This window comes from Sciurus carolinensis, chromosome 1, assembly GCF_902686445.1.
Source record: "Sciurus carolinensis chromosome 1, mSciCar1.2, whole genome shotgun sequence".
Taxonomy (NCBI): Eukaryota; Metazoa; Chordata; class Mammalia; order Rodentia; family Sciuridae; genus Sciurus; species Sciurus carolinensis.
In genome coordinates this window covers 130,047,782-130,060,119 of record NC_062213.1, presented here as the reverse complement: position 1 = coordinate 130,060,119, position 12,338 = coordinate 130,047,782, and the positions used below count along the sequence as shown (strand labels likewise).

Here is a 12,338-nt window from a genome sequence, read left to right as displayed (position 1 = left end):
CATATGGAAGTTGGACATGAAAGAATCATCACTGAGCATTTTAGGGGGAAAAAATTTAAACAGAATTTCACAATCGCTACTGACAAGATAGCAAGCTGAGTAAAAGTCTATATATCCAACTTTGTTAAGAATCAGTGTTACTTACGAATAATTGGTATGTATGAATCTGCCACAACAAAACCCATTACTCTGTATAATGAAAATGCAGTAAAAAAATTTCCCAGGAAAAAAACACCAGATACAAAATAGGTATTTTCTCAAAATTAAAAATGCTTAAAATTGACAAATCCCTAAAGAAAAATAAAAAATATTTTAACATTTAAGTTGCTCAAACTGGTAACCAAAAATGACTGTCCTTTGGTGGTGGTGGAGGAATCTTCCAAAAAAGAAGTTTGTTAGCTAAGACTTGGCATACAAACTATCATCCTTTATTAAACTATTAAAAAATTAGTTAAGAAAACTGGAAAGTACAGATTAATTACAAAACTTTACGGTAAGCTCCATCACTCAGTAATCTCATAATTTTGCATAATTTAAAAAATATAATATTTTAAAGTTAATAGTAAAGGTTTTATCACTTCCTTTCTATCTCTGTAAAAATTGCATGCTGATCTGAGTACACTGATTTAAACCTAGCTGCTACATTCTATGTCAGAACAGAATTTTGAGTAGGTGTTTTTCTTAAGTCAAGAGTGGTTGGGGTATTGCCCATCTGAGGCATTCCTAGAGGTTATCTGCTGGGCAAACTAACGAAAGTGGGTAAATGTTACTGGGTACCAGGAAGAGAACCAAAAGCTGGATTTGAATAGACCCACACTGTTTTAAATGAAAAACTTTCCATTAGTTTTAACAAGTAGCACTAATTTAAAGATGTGCTTTGGCACATGGAAGCATTTAACATGGTAATGATAAATCAATATAACTATCTTTATAATAACCAAAATACAAACTCAATTTCAGGTTAACTATCAAGAGGCTTGGGTTCAATTCTCACCTATTTTCCTTAACTGAGCAAAAATGAACTTTTCTGTGTTTTGTCCCACTACCTGGAAAGTAGAATGTTTCTACTTAGTCTTAATGTAAAAATAAACTGTTCAAAAAGTCTGTGTGTGTGTGTGTTGCTGGGGACTGAACCCAGGGCCTTGTGCATGTGAGGCAAGCACTCTACCAAATGAGCCACATCCCCAGTCCACTAATTAAGTCTTTTTAATAATTTAATAATTTAATCTGTTTTAATAATTTAATCTGTTCTTCACATCTGAGCTTTTAATGAGAATGACGTTGAAAGTCAAATTGATATTTCAGGAACTAAACAATTATACACTCATTCTTTCAGTAAATACATGTTTATTATATTTAGTATGCTAATGTCAGAAATATAAAGTAAATAATGGACTTTACTCTCTCAATAAGCTTTAGATGTACACAGTGAATAGAGAGCTGAAAAAAATTAATTACAGTAGGATGGTCTGTAACAGAGTATGTTAGAAGAGCACACACACACAAAATCAGCTGGGTTGCTATTAGGGAAGGCGGACTACAACAGGACAAGTGAGGTCAAAAAAGTGGGTGGGAAGAACGATACTGAGTGACATGGGATGAAAGATTTGAAGGACTCTTAACTAGGATACCATGGCTCAAAAACAGGGTATATATGCTGGAGAAAGCAAAAATAAAGATAAAAAGGTAAACAAAAATCAGAGCAAAGGGTCTTATAAGAAGTTAGGAGTTAAACTTTGTACTGATATGGGAAGAAACTATAAGATTTTAAATGATGAACAGGGAAAGTGTTGTAACTTCAGCTGTGTAATAAGCAAAGTTAAACAGTAGACTATATTCTTAAGATTCTACTAAGAAAATTTTAAAAACTATAATGACAATATGTTCTAATACAAAGGAAAAATTCATTTTTATCCTGAAAAGGTTTAAAGAGTGGGTCTAAAACAATGATATTTCATTTTAAAATGTCCTCTATATTTCAGTTTACTCAACTATTAATTGAGGACATTAACAATTAAATGAATGTGGTAAAGATTAAATAACTGCAAATACTTAACTGGCTGGGAACACTGCCTGGCATGTATCAAGTGTTCAGTAATGCTATCTATTATTTTTATGAGTATTCTGGAAGAATTGCAGTTTGTTAGTAATATTTTCAAACATGGTAAATATATAAAAAATTAAAAATTAGAATAGGGTTTCACAGTGTATAGAAATCAGTGTACTCAAGTATATATTACTGAAAGAACAAAAAACAAACAAAATAATTCTTTTTTCTGAGACGGGGTCTCATTACATTGTCTGGGCTGGTCTTAAGCTTAAACACTGTACAATGTATATATGTATGAAGACAACACATAATACTCCATAAATTATATAATTTATTATGCTGTAAGTAGCAGCTAAAATATATTTAATTAAAAAGTGAAAATATGTATAATTTATGGCAAAAAGTACTAACTTATGGGGAAAAAAAAGCATCTTAAGAATATAGTGATTAGGATGAGAACATTACCAAGACAGAAATTTGGCCAAGCAAGCTTTATCTGAGAAACTATTAGAGACTTGAATGAAGCAAGATGACTATATAACAACTGAAATTCTTAACAGCAACTGTGAATTGCCAAAAAAATTTAAATGACAAATATGGTATAATAATTTGGAATTCAACACCTTAATTTTATAGGTGCATAATCTGTTCCCAAATAAACACTATAGTGGAATGGTGACTAAAATCCACCAGTAATTCATTCTGTCTGAGAAGAAAGAAATGTAGGTAGCAATAATCTTTAAAAAAAATGCCAGAAAAATGTCTAAAATCTGGAAGCTATTATACTTTAAAATAATTAAGTTCTTTGTAAGACACTAAGATAAACAACCCTTTCAAAGATGGGGAGAGGAGGCAGTATTGAGAGAACATTAAGCAGATAAGGGATGTAGTTATGTCAATACTAAAAGAGGCATATTAAGAATTTTAATCTGACCTGAAAGTCTGAAGTTGACTGAAGCATCTTTGAAAACAAATTTTAAAAAATGTAACCTTCACAAGTAGAAAGTTAGATTATTTATAAAAATGAGTATTTCTTCACCTAACATACTTCTTTTTCTAAATATGATGTTTACAAAAGTATGATTTTAAAAATTATATTAAAAACATTACATAAAACACATTACATAATGCTATAATTTTTTATTAAATGAGTTTGAGAAAATTTGGTTTATAAGAAAAAGTTTAATTCACAAAAGATTAACATCAATTGGAAAACTTAATTGAAAGGGATTTGAAATATAAAAATTTTTAGGTTGAGTTCTCCCCCTAGTGGAATTTGAAAATGGTCTAAGGTATTTCCCACAACTAAGAATAATCTAAAAAAGTAGCTTCGGGTTTTAACAAAAGATCTATTTATGAATCTTAATCAGCATTAAATAAATAAATGTTGAAGCACTGAGATGTTTATTGAAAATATACTTGCTAAAGGAATTAACAGCAAGTTAGTCAAGGAGCACTTACTCCTAAGTCCTGAAAGAGAAGGAGAAATACCTCAAAAGTAGTAGAAAAAAACAGAAATTTAGGAAGATAAAGCAGCATGCAGATGGGTATAGAATTCTGAAAGAATGTGAAAGTTGTAGGAACAGGATAATTTGGAGTGTACAGAGCACAGTGTTTGTGCAGAGGAGTGGGTAGGTAATAGTGAGAAATGAAGTTAAAAAATGTTTGGTTAGAAATGAAAAGATAAGGATTTCATGATAAAGTTTTAATGTGATTTGATAATTAAAAGGCAGTCAACACAAATTTTAATGTTTTAGAAGATAGCTCTAATATCTCTATAGAAAAGCTAAGACTAGAGAAAAGGATGCTGCATGGGAAGTTACTAAACAGATCAGGTAAGGGATAAGCAGGTGAATTACCAGAAAGGTGGGAGGAACAGAAATGCTATGAATGATTCAAAACAGAGTTGTACCCTGACTCTCAGAGCTGGCAATTAGAACCCAGGGCCTTACCATGATGCTAGGTAAGTACTCTACCACTGAGTCATACTTCCAGTCCAAAATGTTTTTAAATCATTCAAATTACCTCTGATTTAGTTTTAGACTTACTCAAGACCTTTTTTTTTTTTTTTTCCCCAGGAATGAGAATTTTGATGAGACACTCTAACCTGTATAAGCTATTAAGAATTGTCTAAAGGCTAACCCATGGGATTAGGTAAAATGTTGGTAGGAAAAGTGAACTAGCATAAGCACTTTGTACAATAATTTGTTATCTTCTTAAGTGGAAAACTTATACACCTTCTATATACACCCTTGCTATATATGCTATAGGATTAAAAAAAAGATACTTGAAGTCACTAGTAGGTTGAGTAATTTGATAAGAGATGATCCACTAATCAAGATGAGATAAAAAGAAGGAAAACATTTTGGATGGAAAAGAAACATGTCTGACCTTAAACGTTGAATTTAAAGTGCTTGCACAACTTTCAGGTGGAACTGTTTAAATTACTGGCCTACTTACCAAATATGTAAGTAGGCCAAAAGACAAGCCATAGAGTAAGAGTAGATATTCACAAAACATTTGAAGAACGTAAGATCAATATATAAGGAACTACAAATCCATAAGAAAAAGACAGACAACCTAACACAAATATAAGCAAAAACCCTTATCAGGGTTTTTAAAAAAGGGAATCCAAATGGCTAACTTTTTTAGTAATGAAATATAAATTAAAACCATGAAGAAAGATCACTGCATACCTACCAGATTGGCAAAAATTAAAACATGTGACACCATCAAGCATTGGGGAGGATGTAGCACAAGAAGAACTTTCATAGGCAGCTAAACTTTCATAGGAGTCTAAACTATTAAAGCACTTTGGAAAATAAGGTTGAAGATTTGTAAGCCCCACAACCCAGCAACTCCACATCTTGGTATACAGGCTAGATAAACTTGTGCACATATGATCAAGGTAGTATGCACATGCTCATGATCACAGCACTGTTCACAATAACACCACCCTGGAAATTTCTAATTTATTTGTTCCACTAGTAGTAAAATAAAAAATGGAAAAAGGACTTGAATGAACAATCTCCAGAGAAGATAAACAAATGTCAAACGAGCAAGTAAAAATATGCTCAATGTTACCTATTATTAGGGAAACGCGAATCAAAACCACAAAGAGCTACCACTTCATACCCATTAGGATGGCAAATTATTTGTAAAAGGCCCTAGAAAATCAGCATGCTTTGATGAGGACGTGGAGAAAACAGAACTTTTGTGCACTGCTGGTAAGAGAGTAAAATAACATAGCTGCTTACAAAAATAGTATAACTATTTCACAAAAAAATTAACCAGAACTACATGATTCAGAAATTCTACTTCTAGGTACTATATATACCCAAAAGAAGTAAATGCATGGACTCCCAAGATATCTGTGCACCCATGTTCACAGTAGCATCATTTACAGTAGCCCAAAGGTGGAGCAATGAAGGAACAGATAATCAAAAGGTAGTACATAAACATAAAGAAATGTTATTCAGCCTTAAAAAGGAAGGAAATTTGGACACATGCTATAATATGAATGAACCTTAAAGACATGCTAAGTGAAATGTCACACACAAAAAAATATAGTATAATATACTTATATGAGATAGTTAGAATGGTCAGATTTATAAATACATTTCTATAAATACATTGTATTTACAGAAAATACAGTAGTGATTGCCAGGGGCTGGAGGGAAGAGAGAATGGGAAGTTAATGTTTAATGGACACAGATTTTCAGTCAGAGAAGATGAAAAATTTCTGGAGATGGATGGTGGTGATGGGTGCACTACATAAAATGCACTTAACTCCTTGGAACTGTATACTTTAAAATAGCAAACTTTATGTTATGTATGTTTCACCACAATGGAAAAAAAAAAGAACTTGGAAAAGAGTAAATATTGAAACTAGAATCACAGTCATGGGATAAAGAAATAAGTTATTCATTAGTTACACAGAAAAGGGGGGGCTATGACATCATATTAGATGCAGTCTATTATTTTTATACGGTACCTGGATTTCAAGCTCAGCAATGTGCTGCTGTAGTTCAGCCACAGCAGCTATGCTATCTGCTTCTCGGAGTCTCACAGCCATCACTTCTTCCTTGTTCTAGGGTGGCAAACAAAACAAACTAATAAACCAGTAATGTTTGGGAAGTGCGATTTTTCTTCCAGATTTTAGAAAAGTGTCTGAGGAGCATCTATAATAAAACACTGAAGTATAAATATCCATACTAAGTGGGGTAAAAAACAAATTTTAAGTGGCTGTACATTAAATCAGGTTTTGCTTTCAAATAAATTTGTGTGAAATTTATGAAACTTTTTGGTTTCAGAGTATTTTGGATTTTGAAACTGGGGATCAGAGACTTGTATTATTTTAACTTAAAGCGAGAATATTCAAATTCAGTTGTACAGAGAAAATACTAATATTACCATTTCCTGATATTTTGTATAAGTGAAAAATAAAATGAGCTTTTATGATTAATTATCAACAGACCATGAGCTATAATCATATAAAACTAACTGAAAATGATTCAGATTTATATAATTCAAGGACTGACTTCCTTGAAAAAGTTAATTTGTTCCTGAATTCAATCAACATGACAAGGTAAAATATGTACATTTAGTCAGAAAGTACTAGATGCTAGAGTGACATTTCATTTTATTAATTATTAAAAATCTACAAAAGGCATTACCTAAGATTGAATAAATTAATATATTGCTTAAATTTGGGATAATCAGAGTCAGCATGTACAACATACTTTACAGAAGTACTAATGGACAATAAAAATTAATAAAATCCTATATCAGTTCTTCAAATCCTCTAATATTCCAAATCTATACCCATTACTTAGGTAAACTCAGATAACCATTTTCATCAGCAAGTTGTACACATATGTATTTCCAAAAAAAATTTTTCTTCACTAACAGGTGCTAAGATATTTAAGAAGCAATATTAAGTGCAATAATATTGTTATCAAAATGTTCAAAGAAAATTTATATTAAAAATGCAAAAAGATTAAATTTATTCTGAGGATAGACAATTTGGCATCATAAAAAACCAGATTAATATAAAAATCAGATTAAGATAACCTCATTTTACATCATTTTACTTTTAATTAGTTCATGCATATCCTTCAAATGGGATTATGTTTAATTACAACAAATTTTAGTACTACCTACAGATTTCTGTCACAGTGTGAATTGTAAGAGCGATGCATATTTATTAGGATGGAATTTCATCTCTGGATTTCAGTGACACTGATAAACCACTCAAGCTTCACTCTTGGTTTTTAATGACACCAGAACAAGTTGATGGAATTACAGCTTTATATGTACTACTTAAAAAGTCTTACTTCTCACAGAAAAAGAAGGCTGGAATATTTAAAGGGCATTAGTCCTACCATCCACTAGATAGATGTCTAGTTTATTTCAAAATTTCATAACTTGTCTTCAGTAATTCATTCTAATATGCACACTACACTTATCTCTAGTTCTCTCTCTCTCTCTCACACACATACACACACACACACACACATACACACACCCTCTCCTACATCTTACTCCCCAATCTCTCTCCCATTACTGTTAACACTGTAAATTTATTTTAGGGAAAAATATCCTTGCCTTCAAATACTTTTGTTGTTTTTGAATCAAACACTTCTCACATACTCAACCATCCACCCACACACAGAAAAACTGATTAAAAGAACCATGGGAAATGTATCCATTTTATCCTGACCCAATGGTACATATACATTTCTTTTGCTCTCTACTCTACCCAGAAAACATGTCAATATTGACTTCCCACTAAACAAGATACCACTCAAAGCAATGGAGCCCTCACCTCTCCAAGTTACGTTCTGGGCTGAGTCATTGAAAGCTTCAGTTTTAAAGGGCTACTAGACAAAAGAAACACTGTAAAGGTATACATAGTAAATGCCAATGCAGGAAATTAAGTTAACCAAGGATGTGACTGAAAATGATGTTTCTTGTCTGAAATTCACCCCAGAAGTAAGATGAGCTAACCTGGTATAAAAGAACCACCAAAACAATTTCAGGAGAAGTGAGAAGTAGATTGGTTTAAAACCAAACCAAATCAAACCAAACAAAACAAAATAAAACAAAACAAAACAGAAACAAAAGCAAATGCCAGGTGTGTGGTGTACACCTATAATCCCAGCGGCTGGGGAGGCTGAGGCAGGAGGATTACAAGTTCAAAGCCAGCCTCAGCAACTTAGTGAGACCCTGTCTTTAAATAAAATATTTTTTTAAAGAGTTGGGGATGTAGCTCAGGGGTTAAGTGCCTCTGGGGTCAATCCCTGGTATCAAAAAACCCCCACAAACAAACAAACAAACAAACAAACAAAAAATGAACAACTAGTCATGATGAAACAACCTATGAAAGAAAGGCATTAAAACCACAAACCAGCTATTTGACATATTTACCTTGCATTCAATCTCTGCTTGTTTGCGCTTTGCTTCACTTAATTGAGCAAGCAGTCCTTTGTTCTGTGCAGAAAGATAGTGTACCTTCTCCTGTAGACTGATCACCTCTTGTTCTGCTCTTCGAAGATGATTACTATTGATCTGGTTCTAATGAGCAGAAATATAATTATGCACCCTATATATAAAAGGGCTAAAAATTAAAAATTTTTAACTATCCATTTTATACAATGACATAAAAATGTTATCAGTTACAGGTCAGTTTTATTCAATAAACACTGAAAAAATGAGATATAAAACTGTTTTAAAATACTAATCCTCCAAAGGAATACCTGTGGTCCGTTTTTATAAGAAATGTTGTAACTCAATACATCATTTATACAAAAAAGTCTATAAACTATAAGAATGTTTTCATATAACTTAAAAATACTCATTTCTGAAAGAGGCAATGGGGATATGAAGTGAGTAGACAGAGAAATGATGTATTGGGACTAGGACAACAGCCCAAGGTTGGGAGGAACATTAAAAGGCCAAATACCCCAGATCTGAAAACATTATGTAGCCCAAGACTGGGACTTATTAGAATCATAGGAAGCACCACTGTAGTTCCAACTCTGTGTTATGAGTACTAGAGAAATAAACCTGGAGACAGACCTCGTTCTGAGGTAGTATGAAGGAAGGGAAGACACCGAGAAAAGCCCTCTGGCAAACCAGCCCCTACTCTAAAATAAGGCATTGCTAAAGGATTTTGATGGCTGTGGTACACTGTGGATAACCACAGAAACAACAAACCTCAAACTTAGCCCATCTCCTGACTATATTAACTCAAATCTCCCACATGAAAGGTCTGGTAGGAGGAAAAGTATACCCATTTCTAGGTGTAAAACACTTTTACCTTAGACTACTGCCCCATATAAAATATTGAGCTTTCATCAAAAATTTACAAAGTATAGAAGGTAAAAAAAAACCCTAAAACACTAGCAAGGGACAAAGCAATCAATAGACTTGGTCTCATAATACGACACAGATACTGAAATTATCTGATGGGGAATTTAAAATAACTATGATTAATATGTCAAAGGCTCTAAGAGAAATTTTGAAAATATGTAAGATCAGATTGGTAATTTCCTCAGAAAAATGAGAACTCCTAGCAATAATCAGAAAAACTAGAAATGGAAAACCCTGACAAGAATTCCTTCAATGGCTTCATCTAACAACTCAATGAAGTGGAGAAAATAATCAGTGAACTTAATGTCAACAGAAACTAAAAATGCAGTAAGAAAAAAATAATAGAGGAGGGGGAAAGAACAGAGCACCCAAGAGTTGCTGGACAACAAGAAAGCAGGGATACAGTGCGTGTATAACATAGCATGTATAACGTCCTGGGTTTGATCCCCAGCACTACAAAAAGGAAAGAAATTCTATTGTACAATAAGAAACAACCCAACATGGATATCACTGGAACTAGAACCATATATGGGTGGAAGAAAACCAAAATTACTTAATGACCAAGGCATAATATCCAGAAATTTTCCAAAATTCATGATAGACACCATCTACAAAGCCAAGAAACTAAAAGGAAAAAGAGCAAAAACCACACTAGGTATATCACATTCAAACTGCTAAAAATAAAGGACAGAATTTTTTTTCTTTCTTTCTCCCTGCCACCCAGAGACACAAACTGATTTTAAAAAAGCATATACACATTCAAAGGAGAATGCAGGCAAACTCCTGAGGGAGAGACATCTAGAAAGAACATGTTAAAGGCAGCAGGGTAAGGAAAACCACATTACATGTAGAGGAACAAAAATAAGAATTACAATAGAATTTCAGCTTGCATGGTTTATGAAACAGAGATAAGGGAATGATTTAAAAGCGGTGAAAGAAAAAAGACCTGTCAATCCAGAATTCAATACTCTGTAAATATGTTTTAAACTCTCACTGCTTCCTCCACCCTCCCCAAAAACCCTAAGAAATTCTATGTGAGCAGCTCAGCACTACAAGAAATGTCAAAGGAAGCTTTCCAAGTGGAAGGAATACAAGGATCTACACAAAAATGAGTACTGAAATGGAATAATCTGAAGGGAAAACAAATTTCATTAAAAAATTTTAAATCTATAAAAGATGCTGATTAAAAACAAAATTATTAGCATACATTATTATAATATATGACAACAATAGCACAAGAGGAAGAATTAAGAATATACAGTTGTAAGGATTTTATATCACACATGAAACAATTCATTTATAATTCATAACATTATTTGAAGGTAAGCTCTGATTGTAGATGTGTACCATAAAACCTAGAACAATCACCAAAAAATTTCTTAAAAGGAATATAAATAAGCTAATTGGGAATATAAAATAAGCCATAATAAGTGTTCAATAAATCCAAGAAAAGATAGAAAAAGAAGAAAAAATAAAGAATAGATGGAATAAACAGAAAATAACTAGCAAAGTGACAGAGAGTAACCCAAACAGGATCACAAAGCATGGACTAAGCATGATATCTGGAAGAAACTGTGAGACTGGATTTTTTAATAGTTTTATTGAGATATAGCTCACATATAAAATTCACCTACTTTAAGTATACACATAGCTTAGTAATTTTTGGTATATTCAGAGTTAAACAACCATTTGTCAGGTTCAATTTTAAAAGGTATCTAATATGCTGTTTATCAGAGATATATATAAACAGGTAAGTTGAAAATATAAAAGGATCGGAAAACTATAATTTAACTTGTGAATTTAAGTACCAAAATAAATAAATAACAAACTGAATTCCGCAAGAAAAATGTGTTATATGTTGTCTTTGTCTGTGTTCTATGTCACATATTTGTTTTTAGGATTTTGATAAATGTATCTCAATATATAAATGGTTTGTTTCCCAATCCAGTATATTTCGTTTTATGCATTCAAAAACATTGTTTTGTAAAGGGAAGGGGTCCATAGGCCCCAGACTGCCAAAAAGCATTCATGGCACATTAAAAAGGTCAGAATACCTGTACTGAAGAAACTCTTGGAGATACACACAAGGAAACACATGCACAAATGTGCAGAATAGCATTAATTGCAAAAGCAAAAATCTGTATAAATCAAGAGGACAATAGCTCAATAAAATGACATATACTCCCTAGACAGACTTATGTAAAAGTTCTTAATATGAAGGAATTGGAGTTATACATAAAAACACAGGTAAATCTCAGTCTGGATGGTGGGTATATGGGTATTTGACATAATTTCATTACCACTTTTACACCACACTGTTTTTAGTTTCTATATGAATTATCACCCGTTCAAACAATGACATTTAGAAACCAGTGCCTTACGCAATCCCCTTTTCAGCAAAATCTATCCAAAATCATTCCCACAAGTCTGGAACAGTTCAAAACACAAATTCCTTAAAAAGCCAAAATACCTAGTTGGAATTAATTTTCCCCTCTTATTTTCCATAGCAATTTCTATCTGTCTACTTTCCAGATTTCTGAATCATATTAAATATAGTCACTTGCGCATGCCTGTTACCAAATAAGTCCTTTAATGGCTGGGATAGTGCTTCTTGTGTCAAAGTTCTCAAAACCATGTTTGTTGAATATGATTCATTCACCTCTACCTGCTGTGAGATGAATCCTCAACACTGGCTTAAAACCGGTATTTACATTTTTATTATCTTTGCTAAGATAAATTCTGATTATAAAAATAATAAATATATAATAATCATCATCATCAGAAATTATTTCCCACTATAAAACCTAGATATTCTGTTCTTCATAATCTTACAGTATCTCTTCAATGTTATTTTAATTATACTGAAAATATAACAAATAACTGTGAAAAATGTAAAACAAGATCTATTTAGTCT

The 12,338-nt window shown here is 32.4% G+C and overlaps 1 protein-coding gene across 8 annotated transcripts in view; it reads right to left on the bottom strand.

Annotated features, from left to right (window-relative positions):
• Positions 1-12,338, bottom strand: part of Evi5 (ecotropic viral integration site 5) — a 217,239-nt gene that overhangs the window by 47,840 nt on the left and 157,061 nt on the right. For all 8 annotated transcript variants that reach the window (XM_047549565.1, XM_047549555.1, XM_047549599.1 and 5 more), the window contains 2 exons: positions 8,480-8,626; positions 6,045-6,140 (listed from right to left, as the gene is read on the bottom strand). In XM_047549565.1, coding sequence (XP_047405521.1) covers positions 6,045-6,140; positions 8,480-8,626 — 243 coding nt within the window. The remainder of the gene's footprint in view (positions 1-6,044; positions 6,141-8,479; positions 8,627-12,338) is intronic.